General features: G+C 41.2%; 1 protein-coding gene across 4 annotated transcripts in view; it reads left to right on the top strand.

Annotated features, from left to right (window-relative positions):
• Positions 1-18328, top strand: part of ASTN2 (astrotactin 2) — a 980365-nt gene that overhangs the window by 579127 nt on the left and 382910 nt on the right. For all 4 annotated transcript variants that reach the window (XM_009457169.4, XM_009457172.4, XM_009457170.4 and 1 more), the window contains one exon: positions 8165-8331. In XM_009457169.4, the coding sequence (XP_009455444.2) occupies positions 8165-8331 (167 nt within the window). The remainder of the gene's footprint in view (positions 1-8164; positions 8332-18328) is intronic.

The raw sequence follows: 18328 nt of genomic DNA on the forward strand, positions 1-18328 counted from the left end.
TTCCTAGATATTTTATTTTTGTGGCTATTGTAAATGGATTGCTTTCTTAATTTGGTTCTCAGCTAGATTGGTGTATGGAAATGCTACTGATTTCTGCATCTTATTTTTTATCTTGAAACTTGATAGAGTGTTTAGGGATTTTTAGATATAAGACAATACTATCAGCAAACAGGGATAATTTGACTTCTTCTTTTCCAGCTTGGATAACTTTTAATTTTTCTGTGTCCTGACTTCTTTGGTGAGAACTTCCAGTGCTATGTTGAATAAGAGTGTTGAAAGGGGACGTCTTTGTCTTGTTCTAGTTCTTAGAGGAAATGCTTTTTTTTCCCCAATAAGATAATGGCTGTGGGTCATGGCCTTTACTATGTTGAGGTGTGTATTTTCAATGATTACTCTGTTGAGGATTTTTTTTTATCATCAAAGGATGTTGAATTTTATTGAATGCTTTTTTTTCTGTATGTATGGAGATTATTGTATGGCTTTTTTCCTGAATTCTGTTTATGTGATGTATCACGTTTATTGATTTGCATAGTTGAATCCTCATTACATCACAGGGATAAATTCCACCTGATCATGTCATGGTGTACTATCTTTCTGATGTGCTGTTGGATTCGACTTGCTAGTATTTTTTTTTTTTTTTTTTTTTTTTGAGACGGAGTCTCACTCTGTCGCCCAGGCTAGAGTGCATGCAGTGGCATGATCTTGGCTCACTGCAACCTCCGCCTCCCGGGTTCAAGCAATTCTCCTGCCTCAGCCTCCCAAATAGCTGGGATTATAGGCGTGTGCCACCATGCCCAGCTAATTTTTTTGTATTTTTAGTAGAGACAGGGTTTCACCATGCTGGCCAGGCTGGTCTCAAACTCCTGACCTAGTGATCTGCCTGCCTCAGCCTCCCAAACTGCTGGGATTACAGGCGTGAGCCACCGTGCCCGGCCTTTTGCTAGTATTTTGTTAAGCAAAATACTAACATCTATATTCGTCAGGGATATTAGTGTGTAGTTTTCTTTTTCGTTGTTGTTATTTCCTTGTATGGTTTTGGTATCAGGGTGATACTGGCCGGATAGAATGAGTTAGAGAGAATTTCCTCTTCCTCATTTTTTTGGAATTGTTTCAGGAAAATTGGTGTTAGTTTTCTTTGGATGTTTGGTAGAAGTCAGCTGTGAATTCATCCAGTCCTTGGCTTTTTCTGTTGTTATTGAGAGATATTTTTTATTATTGATTCAATCTCAGTAGTCATTATTGGTCGGTTCAGGAGTTCTGTTTCTTCCTGGTTCAATCTCCATAGGTTTTGTGTAGTCAGGAATATATTCATTTTTTCAAAGTTCTCTGGTTTATGAACATAATAGTCTTCGTAATAGTCTCTGATGATCTTTTGTATTTCCGTGGCATTAGTTGTAGTGTCTGTTTTTATATTTCTGGTTGTATTTATTTGAGTCTTCTCTCTTTTCTTGCTAGTGGCTTATTAATTTTGTTTATCATTTCAAAAAATTATTTTTTCATTTCATTGATCCTTTGCATTGCTTTTTGGGTCTATTTCATTTATTTCTGCTCTGATCTTTGTTATATCTTTTCTCCTGCTTACTTTGGGTGTGGTTTGTTCTTGTATTTCTAGTTCTTTTTTTTTTTTTTTTTTGGGATGGAGTTTCCCTCTTGTTGCCCAGGCTGGAGTGCAATGGCACAATCTTGGCTCATTGCAACCTCCGCCTCCTGGGTTCAAGAGATTCTCTTGCCTCAGCCTCCCAAGTAGCTGAGATTACAGGCATGCACCACCGCACCTGGCTAATTTTGTATTTTTAGTAGAGACGGGATTTCTCCATGTTGCTCAGGCTGGTCTCGAACTCCCGACCTTAGGTGATCCGCCCACCTCAGCCTCCCAAAGTGCTGGGATTACAAGCATGAGCCACCACTCCCAGCCATATTTCTAGTTCTTTCAGGTGTGATATTAGGTTGTTAATTTGTGATAATTTTTTGATGTAGGCATTTAATGCCATAAACTTTCCTCTTAGCACTGATTTTGCTGTATAATACACATTTTGAGATACTGTGTTTTCATTATCACACAGTTGTTAGTCGAGATTGTGGTGAAGTTAAGCTGGGACCTTGAATACAAAGTGAGCCAGTCTTCACACCTGATGGTGGCAGCAGTGGGGTGAGCGTGCCTGTTTTTAGGCCCCGAAGTAGCTTACAGTGGCTTCAGTGTTAGTAGGTTTTTGAGGGCTGATTCTTGGGCCATTAGTCGGCTTGCTTAGAAGCTAGTAGTGGGAGCAGTGGGCCTGATGTATGTGTAGATTTGGGGGCCCCTGGGAAGCTAGTGTAGTGTGGCTGATGGCAGTAATGATGGTGGTAGAGCAACCCACCGGGACTCAAGCAACCCGTGTTGGTCTTGCTGGGAGCTGTGATGGGTTGGGCGGGCTAGTCCCCAGTCTCGCAGCCACCCACAGCAGGGTGGTGGGTATTGTCCTGAGTGTGCTTAGGAGAGTGTGGTCTACTCTGTCCCTCTCCCAGCAGGGTGGTGGCTGCAGCCATGTTACCTCAAACTCGGCCCCAAGGCTGGGGCACAGTCCAGCATTAAATGCTGGGCATGGTGCCAGCTGTGGGCTGTGACCAGAAAGGATGGGGTCCTTCTCAGGTGAGCCACATTGGCAAGAAGCTGTGGTGAGTGTGGCCCACTTGAGTCTTGGTCTCACAGCAGCCCCTTGCAGGGCAGTGGGTATTGTCCTAGATATGCATAGGATAGCCTGGTCTCCCTGTCCCTCCTTGACTGGGTGGCAGCTGCAGCCACATCAACCCAAACTCACGCCAATGGTAGGGTGCAGCTCAGCATTAAACTGTCAAAAACGGTGCTTTGGGCCTGATACCAGAGAAGGCAGAGTCCATCCCAGGCAAGAAATGTGAGCAAGAAGCTGTGGGAAGTACAGTCTATCCATGTCTCAGTCTCAATAGCAGCCTGCAGCAGGGCAGTAAGGAGCTTCCTGGGGATGTGTGGGAGCACCCAGTCTTCCCTCTCCCTCTTTAGAACAGGGCAGCAGCAGCCATATCTGTAGATCCCCAGTATCTTGGCTCTCAAAATAGTGCCCAGCTGTGTCTACTCCAGGTTCAGATGCCTGTGGGATTTTATGTGGGTTCTCATTCTGTGGCAATGGTTTTATGCAAACTTTAGGCACTTCGTATGTCAGGCCAAAGGCCCCAGTAGGTTGAGAGTTTCTCTCACAGCCAAGGTGTAAAACCCCATTTTGGAACCCTGGGGGTTTCTCTCTTACTGTTTCCCCACATCTGGGAGCCCCTTCCAGCTCTCAGTTGGTTTCTGACTGGAAAAGCTGCCTCAAAGTCTCTGCTTACTTACTTCTGGTGCTTCTCATTTCTCCTCTGTTGAATCCTAGCATTCTCTTCTAGACAATCTGTTTGAAATGTGTGTATCTACTTATTATTCTGGTCCCTCTCCATGGAGGAGGGACATACTACTTGCATCTAGTCAGACATCATGGTTCCTCCCAACTAGGCTAGTTTTTTTGGGGGGTTTTGGTTAATTTATCACTTGTTTATATATCCCTATTCAATTATTCTTCATTTATTAGGTGTCTATTATGTACCAGGTCTAAAGCCAGATACTTTAGAAGTGTTTTCTCACACAGTCTTCAGAAGTGCCTCCAAGAGAGACATTATTTGCATTCTACAGATGAGGAACCTGAGGCTGTCTCTGAGGTGAAGCATCCTGCCTGTATGCTCAGTGTCACAAATCTTTCCTTGGAATTCAGGCCTGACTTTAGTCCTCATATTCTTGTCTCCAAACTGGCTCCTCTATTTATAGAAAGAAAACAGTCCCAAATAGTTTCAAGGACTTGTCCAAGGTCACAAGGCAAGCAAGTGACAGTGCCTGGTAATGAATTCTAGTCTTCCTCTTCTAGTACATTAGATGTCTCTTTTCTCTTCCTATGGGAACTTCCTTCCTACAGGATTCCCTTCCTAGAGGAGGAGAAAAGACTAAAACCTCCCTGTTTCAATATTGCCTAGTTTGCAGAGTTTTTATTTTCCCAAACAAATTTTACCATACTTTTTTATGTTTGTTCTATAACTAACGTTCTCTGATAGATGTGTATATTTATCTCTCAAACCAGATTCTAAGCTCTTTACAAATACCTATAACAGCAGAACTATTTGTTGATCACTGTGCTAAGTACTGCATACATTTATTTCACTGTATTAGTTAGCTATGGCTGTGTAACAAATTATCTCAAAAATCAAGTCACTTAAAACAAAAAGTATTTATTATCCCACACAATTTTTAAGGGTCAGAAATTCAAAAGCAGCTTCTATGTGTGGTTCTGGCCCACCCCTACAAAGTCTCAGTCAAAATGTCACCTGGGGTTGCCAATATCTGAACAGGCTTGATTGGGACTGGATAGTGTATTTGCAGGCTCACTCATGTTTTGCTGGCAGGCCCCAGCCTTACTGGCTGTTGGCCAGAGGCTTTACTTCCTTGCCACATGAGACTCTCCATAGGGCTGCTGAAAACATGGCAGCTTGCTTTCACTAGAGCAAGTGATAAGAGAGAGAGAGAGAGAGAGACAGAGGGAGAGAAAGATCTCTCTTATGATCTACCTTTAGAAGCCACATACCTCCTCTTCTGCCACATACTATTGGTCACATAGACCAATTCTGGTGCAGTGTAGGAGGGGACTACATGAGTCTTAATACCAGAAGGCAGGAATCACTGGGGACCATCTTTGAAGCTGGCTACCGTACTATTTACCCATCACAGTAATCACGTGAAGATAGGAGGCTTTATGTCACTGCCTGAAGGTTATACAACTTATAAGAAGCAGTGTGGATTCAGATCCAAAGTTAATACACAGATACACTAAATGTCATTTCTGGCACTCCACCAATTCGTTCAGCAAATAACAAGTACCAACTGTGTGCCAGATGGCTTAGGACAAGCCACATGGTCCATACTATTATAGCATTTACATTTTGGTGGAGGAGACAGACAGTAAGCAACAAACTAATTGAAATACTAATAATATACAAGTAATTTCAAACAATGGCTAGATCTCATCTGCCCCTACTCATCCTCAAAGGCACAGTACCTGAAGTCCATGATAGAGGAAGGAATGATGGTAACTGGTAAACCCACTTCATGTACTTAGGAAGCCTTTCCCACAGGCATGGATCAAATCTTGCCTTTAATTTGCTGTGTGATGTTGGTCAAGTCCCCTCACCTTTCTGATCCTCAGTTTCCCATCAGCAAATCATCTTGGGGAGAGAGACTATAGGATCTGTAAGTTTGCAAAATGCTTTAACCTGAAGGGAAGTGAGTGTAGTGGACAGAGAACACCAAGCTGAGGTAAGGGAAGCCTGGCTTCACGTTCTTCACTCATGTGCTGAGGAATATGGGGTGATGTCCTTTAACTTTCTGGGCCTCACTTCTAAAGTAAGGAGGTTAGATCAGCTCTAAGCCCTGCCTTATTCTAACTTCCTAAAACTAGATGTCAGTCAGCCAGTAAATAACAGGACTTCCTACAACTAGATGTCAGTCAGTCAGTAAACGACAGGACTTCTTAAAACTAGAGATCAATCAGTCAGTAAATGACAGGGTGGTGAAGTGGCTTGCCCATTAGGCAGTTAATAGCAACAAAGTTGGGAAGCCTGAGAAGCTCTGCCTCTGTCACCACCAAACTGTGTGACCCTCTCCTCCGCTTCCTCCTCTGCAAAGTGGGAATCCTGACGGTACCTACCTTGTCTGCTGCAAGAAATTGCTGCAAACTCAGTGGCTTAAGATAATTATTAAGAAATTTATTCTCTCCTAGTGCTGGAGGCCAGAAATCCAAAATCAAGGTGCTGGCATTTGATTTCTGGTGGTGCTCCTTCTGGAGGCTCTAGAGGAGAATCTGTGCCTGACCCCTTTCAGGTTGTAGTGGCCTCAGCATCGATCGGTTTGTGGCCACATCACACCAGTCTCTGTTCCACCCCAACATCGCCTTCTCCTCTGTGTGTGTAATTTCTTTCTGCCTCTCTGTCATGAGAACATTTGTGATGGCATTTACGCCAATCTGGAAAACCCAGGAGGGTGTCCTCAAGAGTTTTGACACAATCACATCTGCATAACCTTTACCATAGAAAGTCACATTCACAGATTCCAAGTTCCAGGGCTTAGGACAGAGACATGTCTTTGGGATCCATTATCAGCCTACCACTCTACCTCATATATTTGCTATAGGGATTAAATAAGTTAAAACAGGTAAAGCGCTTAGTTAAAACCTGGAGCTTAGTGAACACGTTTAAAAAAACAAGTGTGGTAGAGAATCATTGGGGGATGGGAAGGACTGAGACCGTACCCTGCCCAGGTGTCTCCTGTTACCTGGTCAGAAGATCAGTCATTCTTTTCAACATGCTCCACGAGTCTGCAAACAGACTGAAGCCAGGCCCCAGTACTCACAAACGGCTCCAAATGACCCTGTGACCAGGTGCCCTCTTGTCTGACAGTGAATGTTCAGAGACAAGCAGGGGCTTCCTCTGAGCTTGTATTAATATGTACAGCACTTCACTCACATGGAAAATTGATTTTTTAAGCACAAAATGCAGCAGTTTTATAACCTTTCTGCAGCTTGACAAAGGCCATTTATAACCTACTTTCTCCATCACTCTTCCTGGCGCCAGTCTCAAATGTCTTGAAGAACTCTCCCATGCATTTGTAATTACAAATTCTTCTTAGGCAAAATTTAATTTCCAAGAGGGCTGACCTTTTTTTTTTTTGTTATTGTGGTTTTTGTAAATTAATTTTTGTGCGTATGTTTTATTATTGATGTTGTTTAGGACGATGGCATGGGAAGGGGAGCGGGGAGTTGGCCGGTGGGGTCTCATGGTGGGAAGGCATTTTAATCAGTGATGTCCGGTGATGGATGAGGAAGGCTGGGCTCTGGGTGTTAATCTTTGTGGACAAGAAATGCCAGCAGGAGGACTGAAATAAAAACCCAGTACCTCATTTTCTCTTCTGAAAGCAGGAGTATTGGAACTACTTCTCCATCAGCTGGGATGGAGAAGATGAGCTCAGCCTCATCAAATGATGGAAAACTAAATTAAATCAATAGCCATCTGTCTCCACAGTATATGATTTTCCACTGAAGGAGCACGTAGCAGGTGCCAGACCCACTGACAAGAGCGTTCTAGCTGAGGCCATTGAAGGTTGAACTCCTTGGAGTTTACTTAGGGACCAGAGGGCTATGGGGAGGGCTGTGCATATGGCCAAGCAGAGGACTAGGTTGTCTATAAAGGGAGGACCTTGATTATCAGTTTATAGCAGCTTCACATGTTTTAAGATTCATTTACTTATTTAAGCTGGGGAGTGATGCTATTTAGAAATAGCACTCTGTTGGCCATTTAGAGGATGGTTTTGAGAAGGCCTGACTGGAGTCCAGCAGACTGGCTAGGAGCCCTTTTCATGGTGATGTGAGTATGCAGGAATCTTACTTAGGGCTCCAGGGGTAATGGTGGAGAAGAAGAGACTAATTCAAGACAGGAAGGAAGGTAATTCACATTTTATGAGTACCAAATTATGTGCCAAATTCCGAAGTAAGGTATGCACCCCCATGATCCAACTTAAGCTTCACAACAAATCTGTAGTTGCAGGTATTGTGCCCATTTATTAGATGAGAACATTGAGGCTCAGAGACAGCAAGTAACTTCTCTGGGTCACACAGTGAGAAGAGGAAAAGCTGGAAATTACACTCATACTGGTAGAGGCTTTTAAATATATATCTGGCAGCCTCCCTATGTGACCCTTCTAGCAGTAGACCCTATAGGGCAATAACAGTAGAAACAATAATGAATATGATCCCAGCAATATCAATATTAGCAGCAGCTGACATTTGCTGTGCTGTTGCCGTGTGAGCCAGTGTTCTCAACACTTTGCTGACATTATCACCCTTCATTCTCACAACACTATAAGCAGATAGTCACAAAAGTCCCATTTTACAGGTGGGCACACTGAGGTTCAGAGAAGTAAAGGGACTTGTGGAACTTGTCACAAAGTTATTAACTGACAAAAGGAGACTGAATACCTTTCTGTCAGTCTCTGACACATGACTCTTCCAGGAGGGAGGAGAGGGTGTGATGGGGCCTACAACCTCCCAAGCCATAACTACCCTGTTGCCCTCTCTCTGAGCAGTGCCCCGAGGAGCTGAAACCCATGAAGGATGGCTCTGGCTGCTACGACCACTCCAAAGGCATTGACTGCTCTGATGGCTTTAATGGCGGCTGTGAGCAGCTGTGCCTGCAGCAGACGCTGCCCCTGCCCTACGATGCCACTTCGAGCACCATCTTCATGTTCTGCGGGTGAGTCTCTGTCCCCAAGGCCCAGGTGCCCTATTTACAGAAGTGAGGGATGCATGGGAAAATGATCAGACACTACAGCTCAGCAAGGCTGAACCTTGACCTTCAATAAAATGGCCTTTCTGCCTTTCCTGTTTTAGCCCAAGAGCCAAAAGCCAAAAGTATAACCTTCTGTTGGGTGGGTTAAAAAAGAAAAAAATGAGAAAAATAAAGATTGGGTTAATAAATGTAATAAATATAACCCATGCCCAGGCCTCATCCTAGAGCCAGGAGCTTTTTCCTGCTGAAGCCTCCTGCCCTTCTGAATCTACCTGTATGGGCCTAGTCAGTGCAGTTTGGAGACAAAAGCAGACGTCTTGAAGGTGTTCACAAAGGCTTCAGGTATGGTGCATAAAAGCACAGGCTAAGTCCAGGCTTCAAGCTCAGTTTCAGCAGGAATGTAGCAATGTGAGGGCACTGTTCAGCCTTTCTGTGTCCTAATGTCCATATCTGTAAGGACAATTAACTGGAGGAGGGGAGGGCTAAAGGAAACAACACAGGTAAAGCTTGTAGGACAGCTCTGGCTCGTGAAGGACTCAAACTGACTTTTGAAATAAGTATGAGGCTAAAAGGGGAGCACGTTGGGACCAACTTGCTGAGTGACTTCTGACAAGTCATGTTCTCTCCCTGGGCCACAGTTTGACCATCTGTGAAAAGAGATCTTTGGGGAAGGATGGCTGACATTTCTTCCAACTTACATTGCTTTCCATTTAAAGACTGCAATGGCCATTACTTCTGCCTTTGACAGCACCTTGCATAGCATTTGGTCCTTAGTAATCACTTACAAGAACAGACTTTTTTCTTCTCCTCTTCATTCCCTTTCTGATTATGTCTTAGTATTAGAATATTTGCTTATCTTTTGACATTCTGTGACTCAGAAAAATAATCTTGTACTCATGGAAGAAGTACATTTAATGCTGTCTTTACTAAGATAGAAAAGCAGAACAGGACATGTAACAACATTTTCAGTCCTGTGTTTCACAAATAGGGGGTGAGTGTGGGCATGGGTTTAATTCCAGTTTACCAGAAAAATTAATTTAACTTGTATGATTCTAGTGTGTAGAGTCCAGTTTTTCTTCCAGGGCTTATTTCAAGGTCTCCTTTCCTGCCCTAGTTGCACTTAGGGCTGCAGGTGCCTTTGTGCAGGTGTAGAAGCAGCTCACTGGAGGCCCTAGATATGTATCAGCAAAATAAATAAGAAATAAATTAGGGTATGCAGATCTGAATTTATAGCGATCTCTCTTCAGCTTAAGTGACTGCAGGGCAGTGTTGAGTAAATTATGCATGGCTTTTGATCTGCAGGCTGCATCCAGAATCAGCCATGTTCTTGTTATTGTTATTTTTCTCTCTGTGTGTTTGGGGTGGGGTGGGGGCTGTTCTTCTGTGGTAAATAATAACAGTAACAGCAGCAGGAGCAGCAATAATGGATTTTGACATCAGAAACTATTACCACCTTCCATCCACAGCACATTACAGGGAACCGTGGATTCAAAAGACACGAATTGTAATCCTAGCTCTGCCACTCTCCCTTAGGCATAAGGCAAGCCTTTCAGGACCCCTGACCTTCCATTTTCTCACCAGTAAAATTTTAATACCTACCTTAATATAATGATAATTCCGAAGAGAGGAAACTATTTCATATTTGTTACCCTCTGAAGGCTAAGAAACATGCCCAAGGTCATATGACTAGTGATGTGGCTCAACATCTCCTTGCTGTGTAACCTTCAGCAAGTTAATTTATGTCTCTGTGCCTCAGTTTTCTCATCTGTAAAACAGGGATAATAGTAATATTTGTCTATAGAGATGTTATAAGGACTAAATATATTACCATTTACATTAATATTTGTGAAATGTTTTGGAACAATGTCCTGCACAGAGTTAGCACTGTATGTGTTTGTTAAATAAATTAACTTAAGTGATTCTAATAACATTTGCTAGTGACCTGATGCACTAGACAGGACTAATCTGTTAATATATTGTGAAAGGATTGGGAGCGTCTTAAAGAAGATTGAATGGGTGAGAGTGTGTGGTGAGCTGTTAAAACCCATCCAAATGGTAATAAATAGGACAAAAACAAACAAAAAAAAACAAAAAACAAAACCCAGGCATCCTAAAACCAACTGCAGTTTCAACAGGATTTGGAAACTGTCTATTAGGAATGCAAATGAGAAGTTACCACACTTGTTAGAAGCACTGTAAACAATGAAAGCTATTAGCAGATACTTGTGAGAGAGATGGTCCAGAGAGAAGTGGGATGCTATTGAATTAAGCCGGGAAAACAAAATAAACTCATTATCAAGGGGACCTTCCCAACTTGCTCAAAGCTCTATGACCTTCCTAAGAGTGTTCTGGGTAGGAGAAGGTTTAATAAATCTGTTTGCAACCAGGTTAATAATAGCAGCTAACATTTACTAAGGACTTTCTACGTACCATGACTGTTCTAAGTGCTTTGGGTACATTAGCTCATTCAATTCTCATAACAATTCTACTAGCGATGTTACTATTATGATTCCCATTTTATGTTTTTTTTTAAAAAAAGCACAGAGTGGCTCAGTAACTGTCCAAGGTCACATATCTGGTAAGTGAGGTTGTTGAGATTGAAACTTAGGTATTGTGGTTCCAGGCTCAGTCAAGACAGATCTGATGTCATTGCTGACCTCTGGCCACATCTAGTCATGTGATCTTTGGCAAGCCACTCAATTTCTCTGAGCCTGTGCTCTTTCATGTAGAATTAGAAGTGACTGTAGCACCATTGTGAAGATTAAATGAAATTATACATGCACAGGAGCTGTCATAGTTAAGCACTCAGTAAACCATAATTATAATTAGTCTAATAAGTATAAAACCATCTCATTTAATTATGTAATTACTGGATTTTATCTCTTGTTTACTACTTTGTCTCCAGGAGCTAAAACAGTGCCTGGCACATAGTAGGTTTTCAATTAATAGTTGTTAAGCAAAGTTCCTCCATTAACATGGCTAAAGAAGTTTCCAGTCTGACTTTCCCAGTTTCATTTCCAGCTAGGTTCCTCTTCCTAAGTTAAGCCTCCTGGTTTCAGTTTCTGGAGTTTTCACAACACTGTTCCCTCTGTCTCCTGTCTCTTTCTCCTTTGTACCCCCACTGACTCCCATTTGTCCCTGGCCCTTTAGCTTTCGCCTCCAAGTTTCATTTCAGGCATCACTTTTTCAGCAAGCCTTCTCTGAGCCCTAAGAGGCATCAGATGTGAGTTATGCAGTTACCTTGGAACAAGATAATAATACCCATTCTTTCTTTCTTCTTTTTTTTTTTTTTTTTTTTTTGAGATGGAGTCTCGCTCTGTCACCCAGACTGGAGTGTAGCGGTGAGATCTCAGCTCACTGCAACCTCCGCCTCCTGGGTTCAAGCGATTATCCTGCCTCAGCCTCCCTAGTACCCGGGACTATAGGTGCGTGCCACCACACCCAACTAATTTTTTGTATTTTTGGTAGAGATGGGGTTTCACCGTGTTAGCTAGAATGGTCTCGATCTCCTGACCTCATGATCTGCCCACCTCATCCTCCCAAAGTGCTGGGATTACAGGCGTGAGCTACCGTGCCTGGCCAATATTCATCCTTTCAAATGGATACTATTTAAATATTGGCTGAATGTCGCATGGGGTTAGGGCCTATATAGAAAGGACATTTTCCCCCGTCTATTTATTTATTTATTTATTTATTTATTTATTTATTTTCATTTCTACTTACAAGGGAAAGGAATATTTACATTTTGTCTCAAATTCTTATTTATCCCAGTGAAATCTTGACATCTCTTGGAGACTGGACCTCTGGCTGGCTGCCCTCTCATCAGTTTACATTCTCCAAAACGGAGTAAATCATCCTTTCTCTGGGGCTGCACAGGCCCCATGGCTCTCCCTGTGATAGCCTCATAGCTTGGTTGATTTACCTGCATTCCTGTCTGTTTCTGTCATACTGTGAACTCCTCATGAGCAGGGACTACATCCTAGGCATCTGCATGTCTTCATTGCCATTCCCACTGCTTGGCCCAAAGACTTATTTAGAACCATAATGATTGAATTAAAGAATTCATCCGCCTAAGATTTGTTGTGACTACTCTGTGCCTGGTCTTTTATTAGGTGCAAATAATCATTGAGTAGAGTTCTTCTCCAGCAGGGGCAAAGAGGTGCCTAAGCCTCACTGGGTCCTGATTGATATTGACAGAGCACAAGTACCAGAATGGTAGACAGAAGCAGGTGAATTCAAGATAGGTTGAGAAGGGCATTGGACACTAAGCTAAAGCCTGTAGAATAAATCCTTAGAACCAGTCTTATAGGTGAGAGGGCATCACCTCCTGTGAAGACCTTGGCAAGTTACCTAGCAACAAAGTTTGTCTGTTTTGTGTGTGTGTATGTGTTTACAGAGTCTACCATGCACACTTCCAAGAGAACTTATTTTACTCACATAAAGACAACATATTTTTAAAAGGCTATTCATATAAAGATAGGAATCATCAGTGCCATTTTAAGGAGGGGAGAGAAAATGGTTTCAGAAGCTCAAAATGAAAGAGTCACTCAACATGAGATAAATTTGGCTGTGTGCTTCTTGGCAACCAAAGTAAACAGAGAAAGAGAAAAAATACCCATAGTGGATTATATAGTTGTCCTTGTATGAGAAAAGGAAAGTTGTAGTTTTTTTGTTTTGTTTTGTTTTCAGGAGTTATACACCTTTTTCTGCCGTTATTTGCTAAGAGAGTTATTTCTCATATATTCCTATGTAAGAGATAGTGAGCCATTTCATCAACTTTTTTTTTTTTTTTTTTTTTTTTTTTGAGACGGAGTCTCGCTCTGTTGCCCAGGCTGGAGTGCAGTGGGGCGATCTCCACTCACTACAAGCTCCGCCTCCCAGGTTCAGGCCATTCTCCTGCCTCAGCCTGCCAAGTAGTTGGGACTACAGGTGCCCGCCACCGCGCCCGACTAATTTTTTATATTTTTAGTAGAGATGGGGTTTCACCGTGTTTGCCAGGATGGTCTCGATCTCCTGACCTCGTGATCCACCCGCCTCAGCCTCCCAAAGTGCTGGGATTACAGGCGTGAGCCACCGCGCCCGGCCTCATCAACATTTTTTAAGTTTCAGTATTTTTCAGATCATTTAGAGGAGGAAACTGAGGCCCTGAAGGTGGGGGCACTCACGGCCAGTTAGGAGGTAAAATTGGGATAGAAGCTTGAGATATCCCAACCTTCTTGCTTCCAATTTAAATGAAAGTGCCCTGAAAACACATTAGCTCAAATAACACATCCAGCCTCAAATAGTCCTTAATAGCCTCTCTGTCTAATATTCTCTTTATGTAATTTTAAGAGGGAAAGGAGATAAACATGTTTAATATCCATAGTAACTGGAAGCCACGTATTTTCATTGTCAAAGCTGAAGTCTAGTCTAACAGTAGAAAACACTGAACGACAGAACAGAGACAATGGCCTTCATTTTGATTATCAGTAACAAGTGGAAGAGTTGGTGGGAGATGGGGGAATTCATTCAGGCACTTGTTTTATTGTGGTTTCCACCTTTTAGGTTAAAGCCTGAGCCCTTACCCCTTTCATTTCTGGTTGGAGAACGTGAATTTTACTTCTAATCGTTAACATAGAATACTTTCATGCCAGGTTCTTGTCAAACATTATAACCTTGTTTTCTCTTCTTTTTAAACATTTGTAAAAGCTCAGGTGTAAAAAATGCTCACCGACAATTGATGGAAACACGTAATATCCATCCATTTGTTTGGATAGCTATTTTCCAGTGTGGATTGTATGGAACATTAGTTCCATGAGACATTCAAATATTAAACAACAACAACAAACTAAATGTTCAGAGTTTCCCATGTGGAAAAATCTGCACTCCTAACTGCCTCTTACAGGTTCCCAGTGTACCTGGGGATAGTCAAGGCTCTCCCAAATCATGCAGTGGAGAAACATATTTCGTTGATTCTAAAGTGCCCATATTTTCCACATTTTAACATTTCTGAAGTGGGAAGGTATCTTAGTTTTAATGATTTGACAGAGTTTATTTGGCAGTCTTTTTTTTTCCTTGTTTCTTAGTGTTATGTAAACTGATAGTGTTTCTTACCGTTATTAGGGGTCTTAGACTAGATAAAATCTGCTATATAATTAATCCAGAGTTTCCCATGGAATTCCATTTTCTATTCACTTCTTTCTTTTCTTTTTCTAGAAACTCTAAATTTTCCCTTGAATAAAACCTGCAACCCAAGACCGCTCAGAGAACACCTCCTCTGATCTTCATTTGGTTAATGTTGGGACAATACTGAGGGTGTTGGTGAAAAAGATTCCCATGATATCAGTTAGAAGGGTTAATGCAGTTGAGTTCCTTAGGTGCTGGTTCTAGCCCTGATGATCCCAGGGTGAGGTTTTCACAGGTTTCTGCATTAGGAAAGCTGGGAAGGAACCTGTTCCTTTCTTGCCTTAGTAATAGGATACATAGATTTATTCCTAACGTTGGTCCAAGTCTACCTGTTGTGCAGCTCCTTGAGCTATTCTTACCCTTAACTGCTTTTCTCTCTCTCTCTCTTTTTTTTTTTTTTTTCTTGAAACAGAGTCTTGCTCTGTCACCCAGGCTGGAGCGCAATGGCACAATCTCAGTTCACTGCAACCACCTCCTCCCGGGTTCAAACAATTCTCCTGCCTCAGCCTTGCAGGTAGCTGGGATTACAGGCGCTCACCACCACACCCAGCTAATTTATTGTATTTTTAGTAGAGATGGGGTTTCGCCATGTTGACCAGGCTGGTCTTGAACTCCTGACCTCAGGTGATGCGCCAGTCTCGGCCCCCCAAAGTGCTGGGATTATAGGCATGAGCCATTGCACTTGGCCTATTCTTAATATTTTTAAGGATTTGATTCCTTCCTTATTTTAAAAAAGTTTCTAGGATATGTATTTTGATAATTCTGTTGATTCCACAAACCATTGAAGAATAAATTAATAAATAAGGAAAAAATACATGAGAAAAAGAAATACTTTGCTTTGAGAGTTTGTACACGATACCATTTGTCTGTCAGTCTCAATTTTCTCCTTCAAACAACAAACAGATAGGAAGAGGTCATTTGTAATTAACTGGAAGGAGCACAGGATTTGGAGTAAGAAGACCCAAGTCAAGGTTCTGGCTTTTCCAAAATGCTCATGTGACCTTGATTAGTGAGCTAAGATGTCCCAAGCCTCAGGATCCTCTGCGGCAATGTTGGAATGAAAGTACCCATCTCACAATGTTGCTATGAGGATTAAATAAAACATGCTCTGAGCTAAACACATAGAAGGTTTTATGGTGCACTCTCTAAAATCCCATCTAGTTTTGGTATTCTCTATAATGTGATGGGTGTGTTAAGGGTAACACATCCATTGCCTTCAGCTAAAATGCCCAGTATGTATCTCTGCACTTACTTTACATTTTTCATTTTGGCACATGTATAAATAGAGTTTCATGTAGATCTTGGCTGGTTTCCTGTGAGCCTACACTCTTTAGAATTTCTGTAGGAAAATCTCCCAGATGACAGAATGTTCTAAAGAAGCTATATAATTATGTGTCATAGTACAAAAATAAAATTTAAAAAAAAACCCAACAACTAAATAGACCTTAGCATAAACCTTCCTATGCCCTTAGGTGGCTCAGCGGGGGAGAATTGCTCCTGTTTCAAAACTCAGGGGATCATTTTCTTTTACAAGGATGGGAATTTTTTTCCCCCGAATCTCTCCTGCAAGCCACAATCTTTTCCCACCCACAGGGAAAAGAAAAATCACTGTAAATCCACAGTTGTGATATGCTTAAAGTCGTACACATACACTCACGTTCACACACACGTCTTGAGCTCCTAAGTTTTGATTCCCAGCACCACTATTGACTAGACATAGCTCCATGGGCAAGTCACTCAACTTCTCTAAACCTCAATTTTCTCATCTGAAAGTGGAGACAATACCTCCCTGTGAGTGTCTCACATTTCCTATTGCTTCTGTAATGAATCACCACAAACTTAGTGTCCTAAAATAACACACTTTATTTTACAGTTCTCAAGGTCAATATTCCTAAAATCAAGACGGTGGCAGGGCTGCATTCCTTCTGGAGGCCTTAGGGGAAGATCTATTTCCTTGCCTTTTCCAACTGCTAGGGAGTATCTGCATTCATTGACTCATGGTCCCTTACTCTGCTCCCCTCTTTTTCTCCTCTGCTTCTAAGTTGCATCTCCTCCTCTGACTAACACACTTATCTCCCTCTTATGAGGAACCATGTGATGACATTGAGACCACCCAAGTAATCCAGGATAATCTTTCCAGCTCAAAATCCTTTACTTAATCCCATCTTCAAAGTCTTCTTTGCCATGTCAGATAACCTCAGGTGTTCGGGATTAGGATGTGGGCATTTTGAGGAGGCCATTATTCTACCTATTACAGGTTATAAGGAGCAAACCAGGTCATATATACAAAAGCATTCCACTAAACTGTGGGATCCTGAATGTGGGACTGAGCTTTGCAAATACCTGTGTATGTACACACCCACACTCAGAGACACACACACAAATAATGCATATATTTAACTTCTATATAATAATTCCACATGTAAAAATATATACAAATTATATGTATACCTTATTTCCAATGAATGCAACATAAGAAGTTCTCAAATATATGCTGTGAAGCAGAAAAACAAAAAAGGAATCAAAGAATGGCAACTATGTCAACTTTAAGAAATCTGGATCTAGATAGAGGCCAGCAACTAGGATATGAGAACCAACAGAAATAAATTTATACTTCCTGGGATATGTAAATGGGTTAATAGACTAAGTAACAACAACAATAACAATAATAAGCATAATAGCTGATGCATTACTTGAATACTATATGAGAGATACAGTTTCATCCTTTGTATAAGTTATCTCAATTTTCACATCCCCATGATAAGGATTGTCATTTTCCTTAATAGATTATGACACCAAAGCCTACGGAAATTAGCAGACTTGATCAAGGTCATGTAACAGGTAGATGGCACAACCTGTATTTGAACTCAAGTTTAATTAGCTCTAAAATCTCAACTTGTGACTACCTTAGAATCTCAAAAATTCACCAACATAGAAATTATACAAACTACACTGTTAGTCTAAAAATGCAGTAATATTAGAAAAAGAGGAACAAACAAATTATCTATTTTGGAATTATATTTTTAAATATCTTCTAAGTGACACTTGGATATGGAAAAAATCAAACTCAGATTTTCACCTCATTAGAAATGAGCAGGAGCATGAGGGCTGCATGTCAGACTTATGGGGTGTGGGCAAAGCTGCAGTCAGAAGCTTCAAGACATTTATTAGGAAGCAAGAAAGATTGAAAATAAACAAATGAGGCATTTGACTTAAGCAGCCATAAAAAGAATTATAAAACAAAGTCAGATAAAACAGCAGGAAGGAATTAATACAAATAAAAGCTGAAATAAATTAAATAGAAAAGAAAAAAAGGAGCTCACCAATAAAATACAAAATACAAAAAGCCTATTCAAAGGAGAGAGCAAAGAAAGAACACAAACACATTACGAATGAGCTAGTGCCTTAACTATAGAAACATAAAAGATAAAAGAAATTTAATGAGAACACTGCATAGAACTTTACACCAATACATGTGAAAGTCTTGATAAAATACATTATAATGTTAGAAAATATAAATTATGAAGTTTGAGTCATGAGGATATAGATAATCTAAATAGGCAGATAATAAGGAAATAAATGATAAGAGCTAAATATCTACAACTGAAAAGAAGCCATCGAGCCCAGGGGATTTTATAGGCAAGACTTATCAAATTATCAAGTAATGGTTAACATCTATCTTATATAAACTGATCCAGAGAAAGAAACAAAAAAGGATAGTTTTTAAACTTATTCCATAATCCTAATATCCAAACTGAGCAAATATATGCTCTCCATTTAGAAAAATTTAGTAGAC

The sequence above is a fragment of the Pan troglodytes genome, chromosome 11 (assembly GCF_028858775.2).
Source record: "Pan troglodytes isolate AG18354 chromosome 11, NHGRI_mPanTro3-v2.0_pri, whole genome shotgun sequence".
NCBI lineage: Eukaryota > Metazoa > Chordata > Mammalia > Primates > Hominidae > Pan > Pan troglodytes.